Source organism: Hesperophylax consimilis, chromosome 19, assembly GCF_061612785.1.
Source record: "Hesperophylax consimilis isolate HC1 chromosome 19, BYU_Hcon_1.0, whole genome shotgun sequence".
Taxonomy (NCBI): Eukaryota; Metazoa; Arthropoda; class Insecta; order Trichoptera; family Limnephilidae; genus Hesperophylax; species Hesperophylax consimilis.
Window position 1 is genome coordinate 25018499 of NC_142854.1, and position 15129 is coordinate 25033627.

The 15129-nt window shown below is 37.0% G+C and overlaps 1 protein-coding gene across 1 annotated transcript; it reads left to right on the top strand.

Annotated features, from left to right (window-relative positions):
* The first annotated feature begins 1241 nt into the window (after positions 1–1241).
* Positions 1242–9114, top strand: LOC149415036 (uncharacterized). Its single transcript, XM_089643252.1, has 7 exons — positions 1242–1400; positions 3005–3261; positions 3872–3962; positions 4647–4830; positions 4946–5061; positions 7407–7637; positions 8680–9114. The coding sequence occupies exons 2-7, from the start codon at positions 3014–3016 to the stop codon at positions 8752–8754; spliced, it is 945 nt and encodes a 314-aa protein (XP_089499378.1). The 5' UTR covers positions 1242–1400; positions 3005–3013; the 3' UTR covers positions 8755–9114.
* The last annotated feature ends 6015 nt before the right edge of the window (positions 9115–15129 follow it).

Below are 15129 nucleotides of genomic sequence, written 5' to 3' on the forward strand. Positions count from 1 at the left end.
AGTTGAAAGTCTATCAACTTTTGTTTTTCATGTATGAGTCATCGTTCGATTTTCCTGTTGAATCGAAAGGTGTGAACATATGTTTCAAGTCACTTTACACTTGCGATTTTTAGTTCCCGGCGGTCGAATGTAGACGTAAGACGTCCCTAGTGAGTGATTTATTTATACGTACCTAGTACCTACCATCATGGCATCTACTTCAATAAAAGAATATATTAAGGACGGGTTGTTTCGGAGAATTTGAACAATTCATCAAATTTCAGCGTTCATTTTCAAGTTCTGTGAGAGATTTTTTCAAGTTCTGGATTTACTTCAGTTTTTTCAAGCAACTAGCCCATAATGATATAATAACAGAACTTGAATTGGACTTTCACAGAACCCAAAAATGAACGTTGAAATTTGATGAATTGTTCAAATTCTCCGAAACAACCCGTCCTAAGTGGTCGGATGATATGAAGATTTATGGATCTATACAAAAGCTATCCTGTCTGTGGGGTCAAAAGCAAGAAGTTAACAAAAATAAGAATGTCCGTAACACTGCATTTAGTAACTTTGTAGTTATTACTAATAACACGTATCTGAATGTTTAAAAAAAATGGTTCGAATGGCTTATTTACCCTTTCAGATTTTAACAATATATATTATAGAATCAATGTCAGAACTTCGTAACGTTATCGGCGACCTATTAATACTATTAATGTGAGACTAATAAGTAATGAGAAATATTGTTGAAGTGCTTTTTATGATTATAAAAAAATATTATTTCGGAAGAAAATGACACATAATAAATAATATCACTTTTACATTAGAACAAAAATAAATTTATATTTGCCTCAGCATTAAGTACCTATATACAATAAATTAATAACGAGGAACGTCGAAATAAATTTTATAAAAATGCGTAAATTATTAAATAAACTACTATCTTGACTGCCCCTCTTCATGTTAGCAACCGGTGTGGCAACCAAACTCAGCGAGAAGGAAAAATGCATATTTATGATAATTATTGTAATTCACACGTTTACAATAATTGAGGGTTTAAAATATTAAGTTTTACATCATGAAAAAAATCAACATGGCAAAAATAGCTCAATGGGTGAACGCCAAAAAAATATTTTAACGAAACCATCTCGAGTGACCACTCTCTGTCAACCGGTGTGGCAATTTAGAAGCAGGCGCAGGCAGCCAACACAAAGGAAACAAGCGGCAACCATTGACAAGAAATAAGAAGCCATTTTCACTATTCGTTCATGCCCGAAAAGTGTGTGGCCATTTTGCCGGGCTGTAGAGTTGAAGCTTTTTTTTTTAACTCTAAAAAGTGTTGTTTTCGACATAAAGAGGAATATTTACCACCTCTGTTTGTCAACTATACAATTGTTTGAATCAGAGTATACTTAAAGGTATGTAAACTATGTTAATTCAATGTTATTCGCCAAATAAATGCTAATACTATCTTGACCCTTTTTACTATGACTAACCATTATACCGTTACTATATTATAGATGTAGACTTGATATATATGTAGAATTTACACTAATTCGTATCTGAAATGCATCTCGCGTTCGTTTGTCTTGCAGTTTGTTATTGATATAAGAATGCATAATACAGGTTATACCATGGCGTCTTGTCTATTGATTAATAACCTCTTTTTACCTGGCATTGCTAATTCTCAGAATTTACCGCTAAAACGGTTGTTTCTCGTCGGCATTTTCATATTCCTTCATCGGCATACGTTTTATTTCCCTCCTTAAATATTTAATAACTATTATTAACAAAAATTGCTAAATGTTTTTCTAATTTTCTGTATTCCGTTCAACAGTTCAATATACCAACCATTCAATTGAATTATTATAAACTATCAACGTTTCGTTTTTTCCTTTACATGGCTTACTCTTTTCTGAATCATAGTCATATATTATTTTTGCAGACATTAGGTTTTATTAATTAGACTATTATTATTAATTTCGCAGGTGCGAAATATATGAACATGATTATTATGCAACATTTTGGAATATTTTCACCTTATGCATTCGGATTATTTTCTATTTATTTTATTTTACAACCGCAAATATTGCTGTTGCTACGAACAGAATTGACTGCTTTATGATTTTAATTTCTCCCCAATAGGCGCTTTAATAATTTGAAAGGCAACGTCGATAGTTTTAATAGTTTACGCCGTGGTGGTGAACGGCATTTATGCAATGAGGTATGTAGATAATCAGCTTTGGCGTTCAATGTATGGGCCATGCATATTGGATCATTGTCCGATGTGAGATGTCTCGGGCATCAGTTAGTTACAAGCGCTTGCCGGGCACAGGTCTCCGGCTGTGATAGCTTCAAAATGCCGACATGCACACTGAGATGTTGTACAGTCATACTGGAAAATATAGAGAAAGCGATGGTATAACCTTTCATTGGTAAGTAGGGTTTTACCATAATCAGTAGTTGTGTAAATTGGTGAAGCATTTGGCCGCCGGTCACCTTCGACACGTTTGTTGAGATCGTTCGCGGTCGGAAGGATTCGGGCGAAATCGACAGCCGCCACACCCCCCTTCCTACATGCTTCCTACTTCCGGCTATGGAACAACATTTCACACTGATATTGCAAGGAATGTAGACTCTATTTAAATACAACTAAATGCATTTATGTGGTGTTTGCGTCTAAGTGCGGCAGACGTCATGGCCCCTAACCGATAACAACTGCATCTCCTAGATAAAGTATATTTATTGTATTTAAGCCTGCCGTCCCACGGCAATAAGCAATCGATGTAAACTGAATGCTGTAAGACCCTGTGTAGAAAATTAAGTTCGCTGTAGCATGGGAACGGTCTGCAGCGAAGTTCAGTGTGGAACTTTTCAGCGCACAATCTTAGGGTATTAGGTTTATGTCGATTGCTTACCGACCAGTGGGTTTATCTTCATATTACCGGTCTTTTAAAGCTCTTGGTATTTTTGGGAATCTTCTCTGTTACCCTCTGTTATTTAAATATCCTCCCTTTCACAGTCCCTGACAATGTCGGGCGAAGCAGAAGTGGTGGCAGAGTCCAACGGCACCAGCGAGGCCCCCGCGCAGACTGAGACGGCGGCGGTAGCGGTTCCTAAGAGCGCGCCGGCCGTCACAGAGCCCGCCAAGGAGGATCAGGCGGGCCAGCCCAGCGGCCAGACCATGTTCGTCATGAACATCCCCACGGACAAGATGTTCTCTTATGAGGAGGAGCTCAAGGAAATCTTCACCCCGTACGGGGAGATCAAAGCTGTCAAGTGAGTCATCTTATTATTTACAGAACGTTACCTTAATTAGAGCTTAAACATAATGAGAACCGTACCTTACCTATTCTGTTTAATATCGTAATGAATGTGCGACTGAAGTTTTGTATGAGAGTGACGGCATGAAGGCCAGACGACTGCACATCAGTGGCGGTCGGTAACTTTGTAGAAGAGACTAGCTACTAAATGCTGTTTGAAACTATTCTTTTTGACAATAACAGAGGGCGCCACTTTCGTCTATAACTACTATCAGATGCTGGACGATATGTATACAGGGTGTACCAGCACGTACCTGAAGGATTTTAACCAGCGATTCCTGAGCATATTAGGAGTAAAAATGTAGATGTCATTTTGCTCTCCGATGATACATATTTTTTTCAATTAAAAACAAAATATTTTTTTTCATTGTACGTCACCTCTTGGTAGTTCGGCACAGCTGTGCAGGTCACGTGATATGCACTCCGTCTCACTCCAGTAGCATGGTAACGACGAGACATAGCGCATATCACTTTTCATCGGCCACAGCTCCGTTCAACGTGCACAAATTTTTCCTGGCTCAAAGGCACTTCCGGGTAGTAATAATTTTGTGTATTGATATTTATAGACAAACGGGAATCCAAGTTGATGGGCCCAACTCTCCGGATGTGACCCTCTCCGCATACGTACACTTCGCTAATGCCGATGCTGCTGAAAAGGTACGTTTTAACTACTTATATTCTCCCACTTGATTTGTAGTCCCCAAAACCCTTCTTGGAGGCTCTCCCGCCTAGCTCTCACTCCACAGGACAAGTGGAAACATGAGTGGTAATCGGCTGACGTGAGAAATACATATCTTATATTTTATGACCCACTGAAAAACAACCTGGCTTCTCACTACCTCTTAAACTCTGGTTCTCCATCACTCTGGTTCTCCCACAACCGTTGTGCCCACATGGTGCACAGATGGTGCCTTAAAGATTGAAGGCGATGTGAGCATGATGTGCGATACAGACCACCGAATGTTCAACCAATTCCAGCCCTATTCATTCCTTGGCGGAATTGATGGCTAAGAATTAGCATCGGTCCTTCGCCACTGGTGCACAGTAGGTGTAATGTACGGAGGTAAAGTAAACACGCAGTTGCTTGCAAGGCTGTTTATTTAGAACTGGCTCGTTACAATAATGTTGGGTATACCTACGCAGTAGGTAGATACAGTCTTACCATATAACAGTAGGGAAACAAGTCAAACACACTCCCAACATTTGTATACAGCTGACAACAGCTTGGTTGTGGAAAGATTTGCTGGCCTCTCATTTTTGTCTCTGATTGATCCAGCCTTGTTCTTTCCTCAAACTTGGCTCTTTCGCTCGTTTGTATTATTTGAATTCTTCAATTTGCAGGCGTTGAAAGAGCGCGGTCGCAACCTCGGGGGCAACGAGCTGGACTTGTTTGTCCTGAAGACGGGTCCCAACTCGGTGGTGGCCGACAGTCTGCCGGTGACGATGCGCACGGAGTGCATCCGCAACCTGCTGCAGGCCTGCGGGGCCATCAAGGACGTGGTCAAGATTCCCGGCAGGAGAACAGGTAACAACACCACACAGCTATATATATATACCTGCTAGCTAAACACCTCTGGGACAAAGAGCAAGAATTGCTTCTGCTAGATACTCCATACTAATTATAGTTGTTTTGCCCGCAGCCTTCATTGAATTTGAAGACGAAGAAGGTGCTAAGAAGGCGCTCACTCTTAACATCAAGCTGATGATTAACAACGTTAAAATCATCATCGAAAAACGCGATGGAAACAGTAAACCGGTAAATACATTTTTTTCTTTGTTATCTCTTTTTATTGCATTTATAACTGACCCGTTATTTGCTGAGTGGGGTGTCACAGGCTTGATCCTCTGCTAGCCAGGTCCTTATCATTGCACAAGCAACATTTTTCGCTTATGAGAATGGTAGCAGCAGGAATTCTTTGCTTAAATAAATTAACAAAAAAAAACTAACTGCTAAAAAGACTATATACACAGTAACTACAATGGTGGCACAAAGCTGGCATCCGTCTATGGACATTATCTGCAGTGCTAAGTTGTTGTCCTTCAGGCTAATTTGTTCGCTGTTGGGAACAACTTGTATGTTCTCAGAAATAATTGTATCTCCCTTACTGTCATGGTATGTAATATGATCTAAAAGGTGTTAGAAAGAGAAAACACCACGCTTTATATTCAAACTTATTTTAATTATCATTTTCAAAATTAGAACTGAATGTGTCGAGAAATAGTTCCTATAAAATTTTTCAATTGTCATTTTCAAAATTAGAACTGAATGTGTCGAGAAATAGTTCGTATAATATTTTTTAATTGTCATTTTCAAAATTAGAACTGAGTCGAGAAATAGTTCCTATAATATTTTTTAATTGTCATTTTAAAAATTAGAACTGAATGTGTCGAGAAATAGTTCCTGTAATATTTTTTTACCAGAAAATTATTTTAATTCTATATTCAAAATGTATATTTCTTAGGGTTAATCTTGACAAGTAAAGTCTGACTTTTCAATGTTCTGTACTTTTTAGCTAACATGCAATAATCTTACAATTATCAATCTTACAATTACTCTACCAAGTTAATACGTATTTCAAAGTGCCATATCTCACGATGTAAATAAGATTTCTAGATGAAGAAGAAGATAATACTAATAAATGAAACAGAACAAGACAAAGAAAAATAAAAGATAACGGTCTAAATTAGGAATTGAACCCAGGATCTCTGGTTTTACCGTGACAGGCGTCTTAAACCACTCGACCATTGGGACCTAGTCATATTTGTCAATTTCATATTTCAAATTCAGAATTTACAATATCATCTTTCAACAAATACCTTTTTAAATGGAAACAAAGTTTCTAATGAAATTTGTTTGTAACTTAGATAGTGTCTCGGATAATATCAGATTTTTATTTATATATTATTTATTGTAGTTTATAAAACTTTCTCTTTTTCCTTTTGCTATCATGGATGAAGATTGTGCGTTCAGAGGTATTTTTTAAATATCTTTTTCTATAAACAATAAAAATATTTTGTTCTTTCTTTAGTCCCTATTCAACGGGATTAGTAACTTTCCACTTCAAGATGAGAAATTAAATCTATCAAATACTTTCACATATTGAAATTCTTTTTTGAAAAGATATTTAATTTCGCTGACCTGACCTAGGCGTAAGTAGTAAGTGGATTGGCGACGACCATTTTCTCCCAAAATCTGTTAGTCTGTTTAATGTGATGTATGATAAGTACACGTTTAATGGTTAACCCTTAAGAGGCTGGCCCTGCATTTGCAGTGTAGAAGAATCGTACCCACTCACGGTACGAAGCACTACAATTGCAATGTCACATTAATTTTTGCCTTTGAATATTACCTCTGCTGGGTTAGTTAAAGACAAATAAAATATAATACCTCGTAAAATCATACCAATTTACGATAAATATTATTTATTTAAGTATTAAAGCCCTTTTAGAAGATTTACATAGAATACATAGTAAATGCAATTCAACTGCCTCAGTAATAATCTTTTGTATTTATTTAGTGATAAATTGAAGATATCCACTGACTGCATAATTATTTCCCTCCATTGGTATTCTGGGCAGTGAGGAATACATTAATACGGTAGTTATTCCCAGAATTACTGCATTGAAAGTTGACATTTTAAGGTGTAGTGACATTTGTTGTGTATGTGTTTGAAATGTCAGGTCTATGCGTGGGTTAAAGCTATAAAAGATTACATTTTTTGAAGTGAAACTTCTTTAGGCGCGTAATGGATTTTCGATGGACGGAGTAAAACCGAGTCAGGATCGACACGAAAATGCGGGTACCCCCACCACCGCTCACCGTTCACTGTCCCTCTCTCACCATATGCGCTTGTTGAGGTGGGGGAGCCGCTCACGAACGTTCTCTCTCTTCTCTTCTTTCCTCTCTCTCAGACACCAGCGAACTGCGCCACGCCAAGCATCAGCTGCTTGGTTAGTATACTGCGTCGTGAGTGTAATACGAGTGAAATACGTAATTGATTGTGGTTCATACGGTTTAACAAAAGAAGTTTCACTTCTGTCTTGCGTAGGCTTGACACACCCACTTTTTTTAATGTAGCCCATGTGATTGTGTTTCCTCAGGTGGTTGGTCATAAGGTGAAGCCCACGCCTCCCAAGACGGAAGTGCGTCGCCCGTTCAAGCGGCCCGGTGCTGGCTGGGCGCGAGGAGGCATGGCTAACGCCGTGGCCCCCGTGCCCGTGCTGCAGCAGCCCTTCCGCGGGGCATTCCGGGGCGGACGCGGCCAGCGAGGGGCACCGCGCGGGGGACCACCGCCATTCCGCCCGCCTCACAGCTACAACAGCCAGTACTGGGTGAGTCTGCTAACATACGTACTTCCCCTATATAACTAGTTATTAACTCCATACAGGAGACCCTGAGGAAAATAATGTCCCTTAGGACCTATGTCATCTTTAGGGATGCTGTGTGAAAGGTCTTTTTAAGGAGAGGAAGTTCTGGAAAATAGGAATCTGGGGGGTCACTGTGTTCAGGAGTGACAGAACTATCGAACAATCATATCGCAACGTCGTTGAGTTAAAACACTTCAGCCGGAGAGCTCAAAGGTCACCATCCGGCCCACAATGCAGTTGGTGGGCTTATGTACAGGGTTTTCCAATAAGAGTTGTTATTTTGATATTCAATCGTAAAATATCAATGGTTTAGTTGCTTGTGTGGCACGTAGCGCCGTCTTGTTGAAAGTAAACATTGTCCAGATCAATACCATCCAATTTCGGCCATGAAAAATCATTAATCATCTCTCGATAGCGCAATCCATTCACCGTAACTGTTGCTCCAGCCTCATTTTCGAAAAAGTAAGGACCAATGACTCCGCCGGACCATAAACTGCACCAAACAGTCACACGTTGAGAAAAGAGAGGCTTTTCAACCATAACTCTTGGGTTTTCCGAGCCCCAGATGCGACAATTTTACTTGTTGACGAAGCCACCGAGGTGAAAATGGGCCTCATCACTCAAGATGATTTGCATCTGATTGACTCAAGTGAATTTTAATAATTTCAATGCGTTGTTGAAGCGTGTATCCGTTCCATTTTTATTAATGGCGTAGTTTCTACTTGTCAAATGTCAAACAGTGACAGCTTCAAAAGTAACATCTACCGAAATAGCGGGCTATTCAAAATAACACATCTTATTGGAAAACCCTTTAACCGGGCACCTTGCTAAATGGCCGGACATAACTCACCACTGGATAACTCGTCAAAATGACAGTTCAACACTTCTTTAAAAGATGATATCTTAAGTGATGAAATAAAAACTAGGAACCGGCAGCATTCATACCTACCTTCCAAGTTGTTTGATTATCTTGTCATTATAATAATGTTTTTTGTCTCTTCCTCAGGGCAACGAGTTCACCAGCAACGACCAGATGATGAACAAGCGAAGAAAACCCAACGATTGGATCAGACAGTATTGAGGCAAAATAGGCTTAGAACAATATGGGTAAACGATTAATTAAAGGCCGTCGTCACCCTCAGCATTTACATTTACTGTAATATGTAATTCTATTAGGTTCTGCGTTGTGACAGGGCCTATGTCTGTCTGTCTGTCTGTCAAGTGTCTGTAAGTGTGTGTAATCTTGTATTGGAAAAATAATCATAAATGCTGTTGAGAGGACAATTGACGGTTTACTAAAATTTTTAAGTATTTTTATGAATGAATGTTGTACTTTGGTTTTAATCATTTCCCTCCCTCCCTTCTAACACCAACTTACCTTTTTTAGTGCATAAGTAAAAGAATTATAATTTACAAATCAATAAAAAATTATGTATAGGAATCTTGTCATGTTTTTTTTGTCTACCTGTAGTTTTTGACTCCTATTATTGCCCTACTAAGGACATTTCTACTTGCCAAATTTTCAAATTAAAGCAATACATATTATTTATTTGAGTATATTTAGGAAACGTATACATAGTAGTTATGCATACATGTGAATTAATTTTAGATTGAAGATGTCGAGTATAAAATAAACCAGTTTAAATTTCATTTACAATAATAATATAGAGTCTTAACTCTTTGAAGTACCTATCGGCAGAGTCACGAAGAATTTGTACCCGTCTATCGCCGCCGTGGCGATACGCTGATTCAAAACATACTTTCTTTTCATGGGATTTTGCATCGTAAAAAATAAACAGTAATAATATTTGGCTAATTTATATGGCGCCGTTTTCTTGAGAAATCACCTCAAGGGCGCTGTACAAATATATTTGTTTAACAGTTAACACTAGAACTACTGACTTAAAACTAGTGACTTACGTCTGAGACTTATATCTAGAGACTTACGACTAAGGCCTATAACTACTATCTTAACCCTAGATTCATAACCTTATCTAAGAGGAACATTATTCATAAACATTCGTCTCACAGACGACTAAATTTAAGTGACGAGTTTTGGGGTACTTGTAAATAAAATAAATAAATTAAGTATGGCACTCTTTAATATGTTTAATTAGGTAACAAAAAAAATAATAAACGAGTTAAAATTAAATTTCATCGCTACATTCCACACACATGAGGCCGCGATGGTCCATGCACATATACTTTTTGCATTGCTTGCATTGGAACCTTGTCATATGACGTTTTTTATAATCACAATAACCACAAACCTTTTTTTGAGTACCACTTGGACCAGGTGTGGCAATGGTAGGCATTTCATCTAAAACTTCGGCGATTTTCCTTTTTAGGCATCTCTTCAAAGTTGGCATTTCGTGTCTTTTACGTAACCATGTCGGAATCTGTCGGTACCATTTCATCTAGTTCCACATAATCTTCGACATCACTGATTTCTACATCCTTTTGCTGACTGATAAAATCATCATCATCAGAATCAGATAAACAATTCAAATAGTCATCAATTTGCCGATCATCCATTCTAAAATAAAATAAAAAGATTTGATGTAAAATACACACAATAATACATTTTGAACGATAAAATAAGATGTAACTATAAATCATAACTCATATAGAATAATATCATATACCTACTTACTTTTACTCTGTATAACCAGAACTCATCAAAAACAATGTTTTCAAAATAACTTGCAGTCTTGTCAAAAATTACAATATTCATAAACATTGGTCTCTCAGACGTTCAAAGGTCTATAAGTTGTCCACAAGACTTCACTGCGAGGCAAACGCACCCGCGTTACTAATGAACAAGCGATCTAGGAAGGTACTTGAGAGGTCATCATTCTATCTCTTTCACTCGAGACACTAGAAACAAATTTACGTTTTGCGCGGTCTGTGGGACGAATGGTTATGAATCTAGGGTTAATAAAATATATATTTACATATGTAGAAACTTATAACAATGGAATAAGAGTTCTTGCTTTTCGTTTGTAAAGTGCATCTATTTAGAAACAATAAAGTTACTAATTTGTGATTCTTCAACGTTCCCGGCCTAACATACAGTTCTGTGCGTTTTCTTAATTTTTTATTGTGAAAAATACTTTTTTATTTTTATGGAAAATGAGAAAAAAAATATTCCTTTAATTATAAATATTATAATTTTTGGTTTGGCTGAGAATTGAATCCAGGGGCCTGAGTCAACCGCGCTACTGACCTAGCCAGATGCCAATCGTGTAGGACTGACATTTATTTTTTACATTTACTGCTGTAATCTGATTTTGGAGAAATGCGTATATGGACATATATATGCGTGTGTGTACGTGATTGCCACAAAAAGTTTATAGAACGCATTGTCATTGATGACGAGTCTATCTGACGAGTTTCAGCTCGATCGAATGTTGAGATGTGGTTTAATTTCCGCTTCCAAGATTTGCAATCATTCATTATTGCAAACCAAAGTGAAATTATTCTACTATTCTGGGGAAACTACTTGTGATAGATTAATGCTATTTTAATAAATATATGTATTGAGCCATAGACATATGAATATTAGTAGACCTGCCCTAAGTGATTAAAAGCGTATTATTCCCCACTCCCCATGCCGGTTCCATTGGAGCCGGCTGGGCTCGCGTATGGCTTCCCGTGAATCTTGAGAATGTGACGTCATCATTCTTGTTCGAACTAGCGTCGAGCTATGGTCGAGGCATTTTATGAAATAACACGGCAAAATAGTGGCTTGTGATATGAAAACTTGTAAAAATATATCGCACCTCCGGTGCTAAACTGTCACTTATGCAAGTTTTGTCAAAATTGATCTAAGTATGAGAAAAAATAACTAATGTACCTCTTTACTTGGTGTGTCATCGTCGTTTGTGTAGTGCGTATAATTTCCGCGTGAGGGTAGTTATGTCGTTATGGTTTTGGTGCAAATCTAACCTCCACTGGGAGAAACAACGTTTGATTGGTTAGTTGCGCGCGGCACCCCGCACGAATAGCAGTCTCCTGGAGCTACAACGCCACTAAGGTAATTGTGACAATTCATTTTTATGATTTTGGAGCAATAACAACACTTAAGTTGGTTGTGACATGAAATAATAAAGATACTTGTGTACGTAGTGACATTGTTTCCCCAACCCTTATGTTTTATGGTATAAAGTTTTCGTTCGATTAACAATTGTGACAATGTTCCTGATTCGTGGGGCGAAGAAGACAGGTAAACCATTTGTGGCAAAAGAAATGAATTACGATGATTTCTTTGATTTGAAGTCACTTGAGGAAAGCATGAATTTCAAAATAGCAAAAATTTAAACGGAGATGATATCAAAACTGGTGATATTAAATGCATTAAATTCACAAAGAATTGTGAAAATTACCAATATCGAACAACTTACAAAACTGAAAACTGGGAGGAAGCAAAAGCTATAATTCAACCAAGAGGAAAAAATTTACGCGGAAGTAGAGGCAACGCCCAAAGAATAGATGACATTCCCTTCAAGCAAGCATACACTTCAAAAATACCAATTACAGAACGCAAAAAGCGTGATTTATTGCAATTAGTGGAGGCAAATATCATACCAAGATACTATGAAAGTTTCTATAATGATCTCATTTAATTTTTTGTGCTTCTAACATTCTATAAATTCACATTTCCACTTGCAGGGAAAACAAGTTTATTGAAACCACATCGTTAAAGACTCCCTGATTTTCCTGTGAATATGACAATAAATTTAAGGTTTTTTGTTTTTTTAAGAGTACCCAATTAGTACAAAATTAATGCTAATTAAAATAATAATAATAAGTAAAAGAAATTGTATTTGTTTGATACTGTTGTTAATTGCGTAATTATAGTACTTATTTAAATAGGAACCATACGTGACCAATGACTGATTGAATATGAAACGTCGCTGAAAACCGTTCGTAAAATGATAAGAAGACTGAGATTAAAAAGTCTGATTAATAGTAAAGTTCTATATGTAGAATTAAGAAAGTTTGTTATACTGCTTTGATATTTTAATTAATAAAACTTTAGAAAAGTATGATATCGTGTTTTGATTGTTATGACATAATTGCCTGGTAAATTGTTTTCTAGTGCCATAATGTCACTTCTGAGAGGGTTGTAAATTTAAAATGTTTATATTTTTTTATTACAAAGTTGTGAGACGTTTGCTTTTACTTTGATATGAAGTTTAAAGTTGTAGTTTAAATAATTACCAGTTCATTTTTTAGACAAGAAGAACTATACATTATAATAGGATGTCGAATTTTCAAACGCTTCTCCTGAAAAATTACATTATTTGCATAAGTGACAGTTTAGCACCGGAGGTGCGATATGTGAAAAAGAGAATAAACCCAATTGTCGTATTACATTCCATATGTAAGCATCATTTTAAGCTTATTCACATCGTATAATATGAATCAGTTGTAGAAACATATACTATTACATCGAGATACATCTGGTCGAATGTAGCGATTCCCAAGTGTGCGCATCGTTGTTACTGGGAATATTCGACTCTGAAAATAGAAGAAATTTTTTTTGCCGAATTTGGACTTCGCAAATTTGTTCATAATGTGGCGAGTAATTTGCGCTCCCATGTAAAAATGTCTTATCATTCAAAAGCAGATTTTACTTTTAAGAACTAAATGGTGATATTATAATGCGAGATGCCTATATACTGTCAGATTGATTTATTGACGAATCACAGTCAGCTTTACCCCCTTCGTTCTTCAACAGTTGATTTTACCCCTCATCTTTAATTTCTAGTCTATATATTCTTATGTCTGTGTATTGAGCATAATTTTGCCCAAAAGAAGTAAGTTAGTATGAAAATAGAATCAAATGGCGCATGGTGACCCACATGAAAATTTATTGTCAGGTGCTTAGCGTTCCAAAGGTTAAGACAGTCTTTGCTTTCAAAAACTTGTTTTAGTTGGTAAAGTCTTTCTTGGGCGTCTCCAATTTCTTCCACCATTCACTACTGTATACCACAATATTACTGTTAATAAACTATATTACATCATGTATGATTTTAGATTTTCACGGCCAAAAGTATTATAGTGATTTGGTTTTGGGGTATTATGCCATGTTGCTCTACCTCCTTCTTTAGCCAACGTTTCGTAACACATTATTACACATCTGCCCTGATCATGGCCACTGAAATGCTGACCGAAACGTTGGCTAAAGTAATATAATAAATAATACCCCAAAAACAAATCACTATTATATTACATCATCTTTAATTCGACTCCGTATATCATCCAGGTGCATAGATATTGCTTTAAATACTCCTCGGGCATCTCCGACTTCTTCTAAAATTCATATCACTTTCAAAACACTCCTGGCACTAATAAAAACAAACCTTGAAATTTTCAGTGATTTTCGTTGACTACTTTTCGAGTTTTTCGAGCGCAAAAATACGCAAGCTTAATTTTTATATATTTACTTTAATCCATTTCGACTATCTATAAAAGAGTTTCTCAAACTTTTTTGCCCCGTAGACCACTTGACCCACTAGACCCCTGCCTGCTGAATATTGAATTTTCCTAAAACTATTAACGTCCCATGTGATAATCATTTCTCTTTTTAGTAAAAAGATTTTCTTTCCTTGCCTGTCCAACAATCGGGTGGTGGTATAGTTGCCCCCCCATCTAGGAGTAACTCCCAACATTTAGGAGTTCCGTAAATGACACAATAGACCTAACACAAATATAATATACTGAGAAATTACTTATTTGATATTTGCCTTTTTATATTTCGTAAAGTTGTTAATTGAGGTATGTAAATAGAGTCTACGTTCCTTTTCTCGTCAGAATTAATATATTCAAGCAAAACATTGCACATTGGAAGCCACAAATTTTCCTAGTTCCCCAACTTGTTTTTGAAAAATGTCCAATGTAATAATGACGTTAAACATTTAAATCTATTTTACACAGTCTTCAAAACTAAGTTTGAGGACATTTTGACTATCGAAATGGAACGTTGAAGAATCGGAAAACATGTGACGAGAAGAAATGACCGGAATAAGCACTGACAAAGAACTTAAGGGGCAGTTCTGTAGGGCTAGCTACAGAAAGAAATTCCCGTTGCTTATCCTGCTTCATTTTCATTTGGTGAAATACCTCACAAAGGTGCCCCTGTATGCACAATGTAAAGACAGAAACTGTACCGCCACCCGGTTGTAGGGCAGGCAAGGGAAGGGAATCTTTTAACGAAAAAAATAAATTATTATCACATGGGACGTTAATAGTTTTAGGAAAATTAAATATTCGGCAGGCAAAAAAAAATTTGGCAAGTGGTCTACGGGGCAAAAAAGTTTGGGAACCTCTGTCTTAGATGATGTATTATATATTTAGATGAGACATCAAGTGAAAAAATGTGTTCAATGACCTCCAATGCTCTGAATAATCCCGTCGTCGCACGGGTCGGTAAGCAATCGATATAAACCAA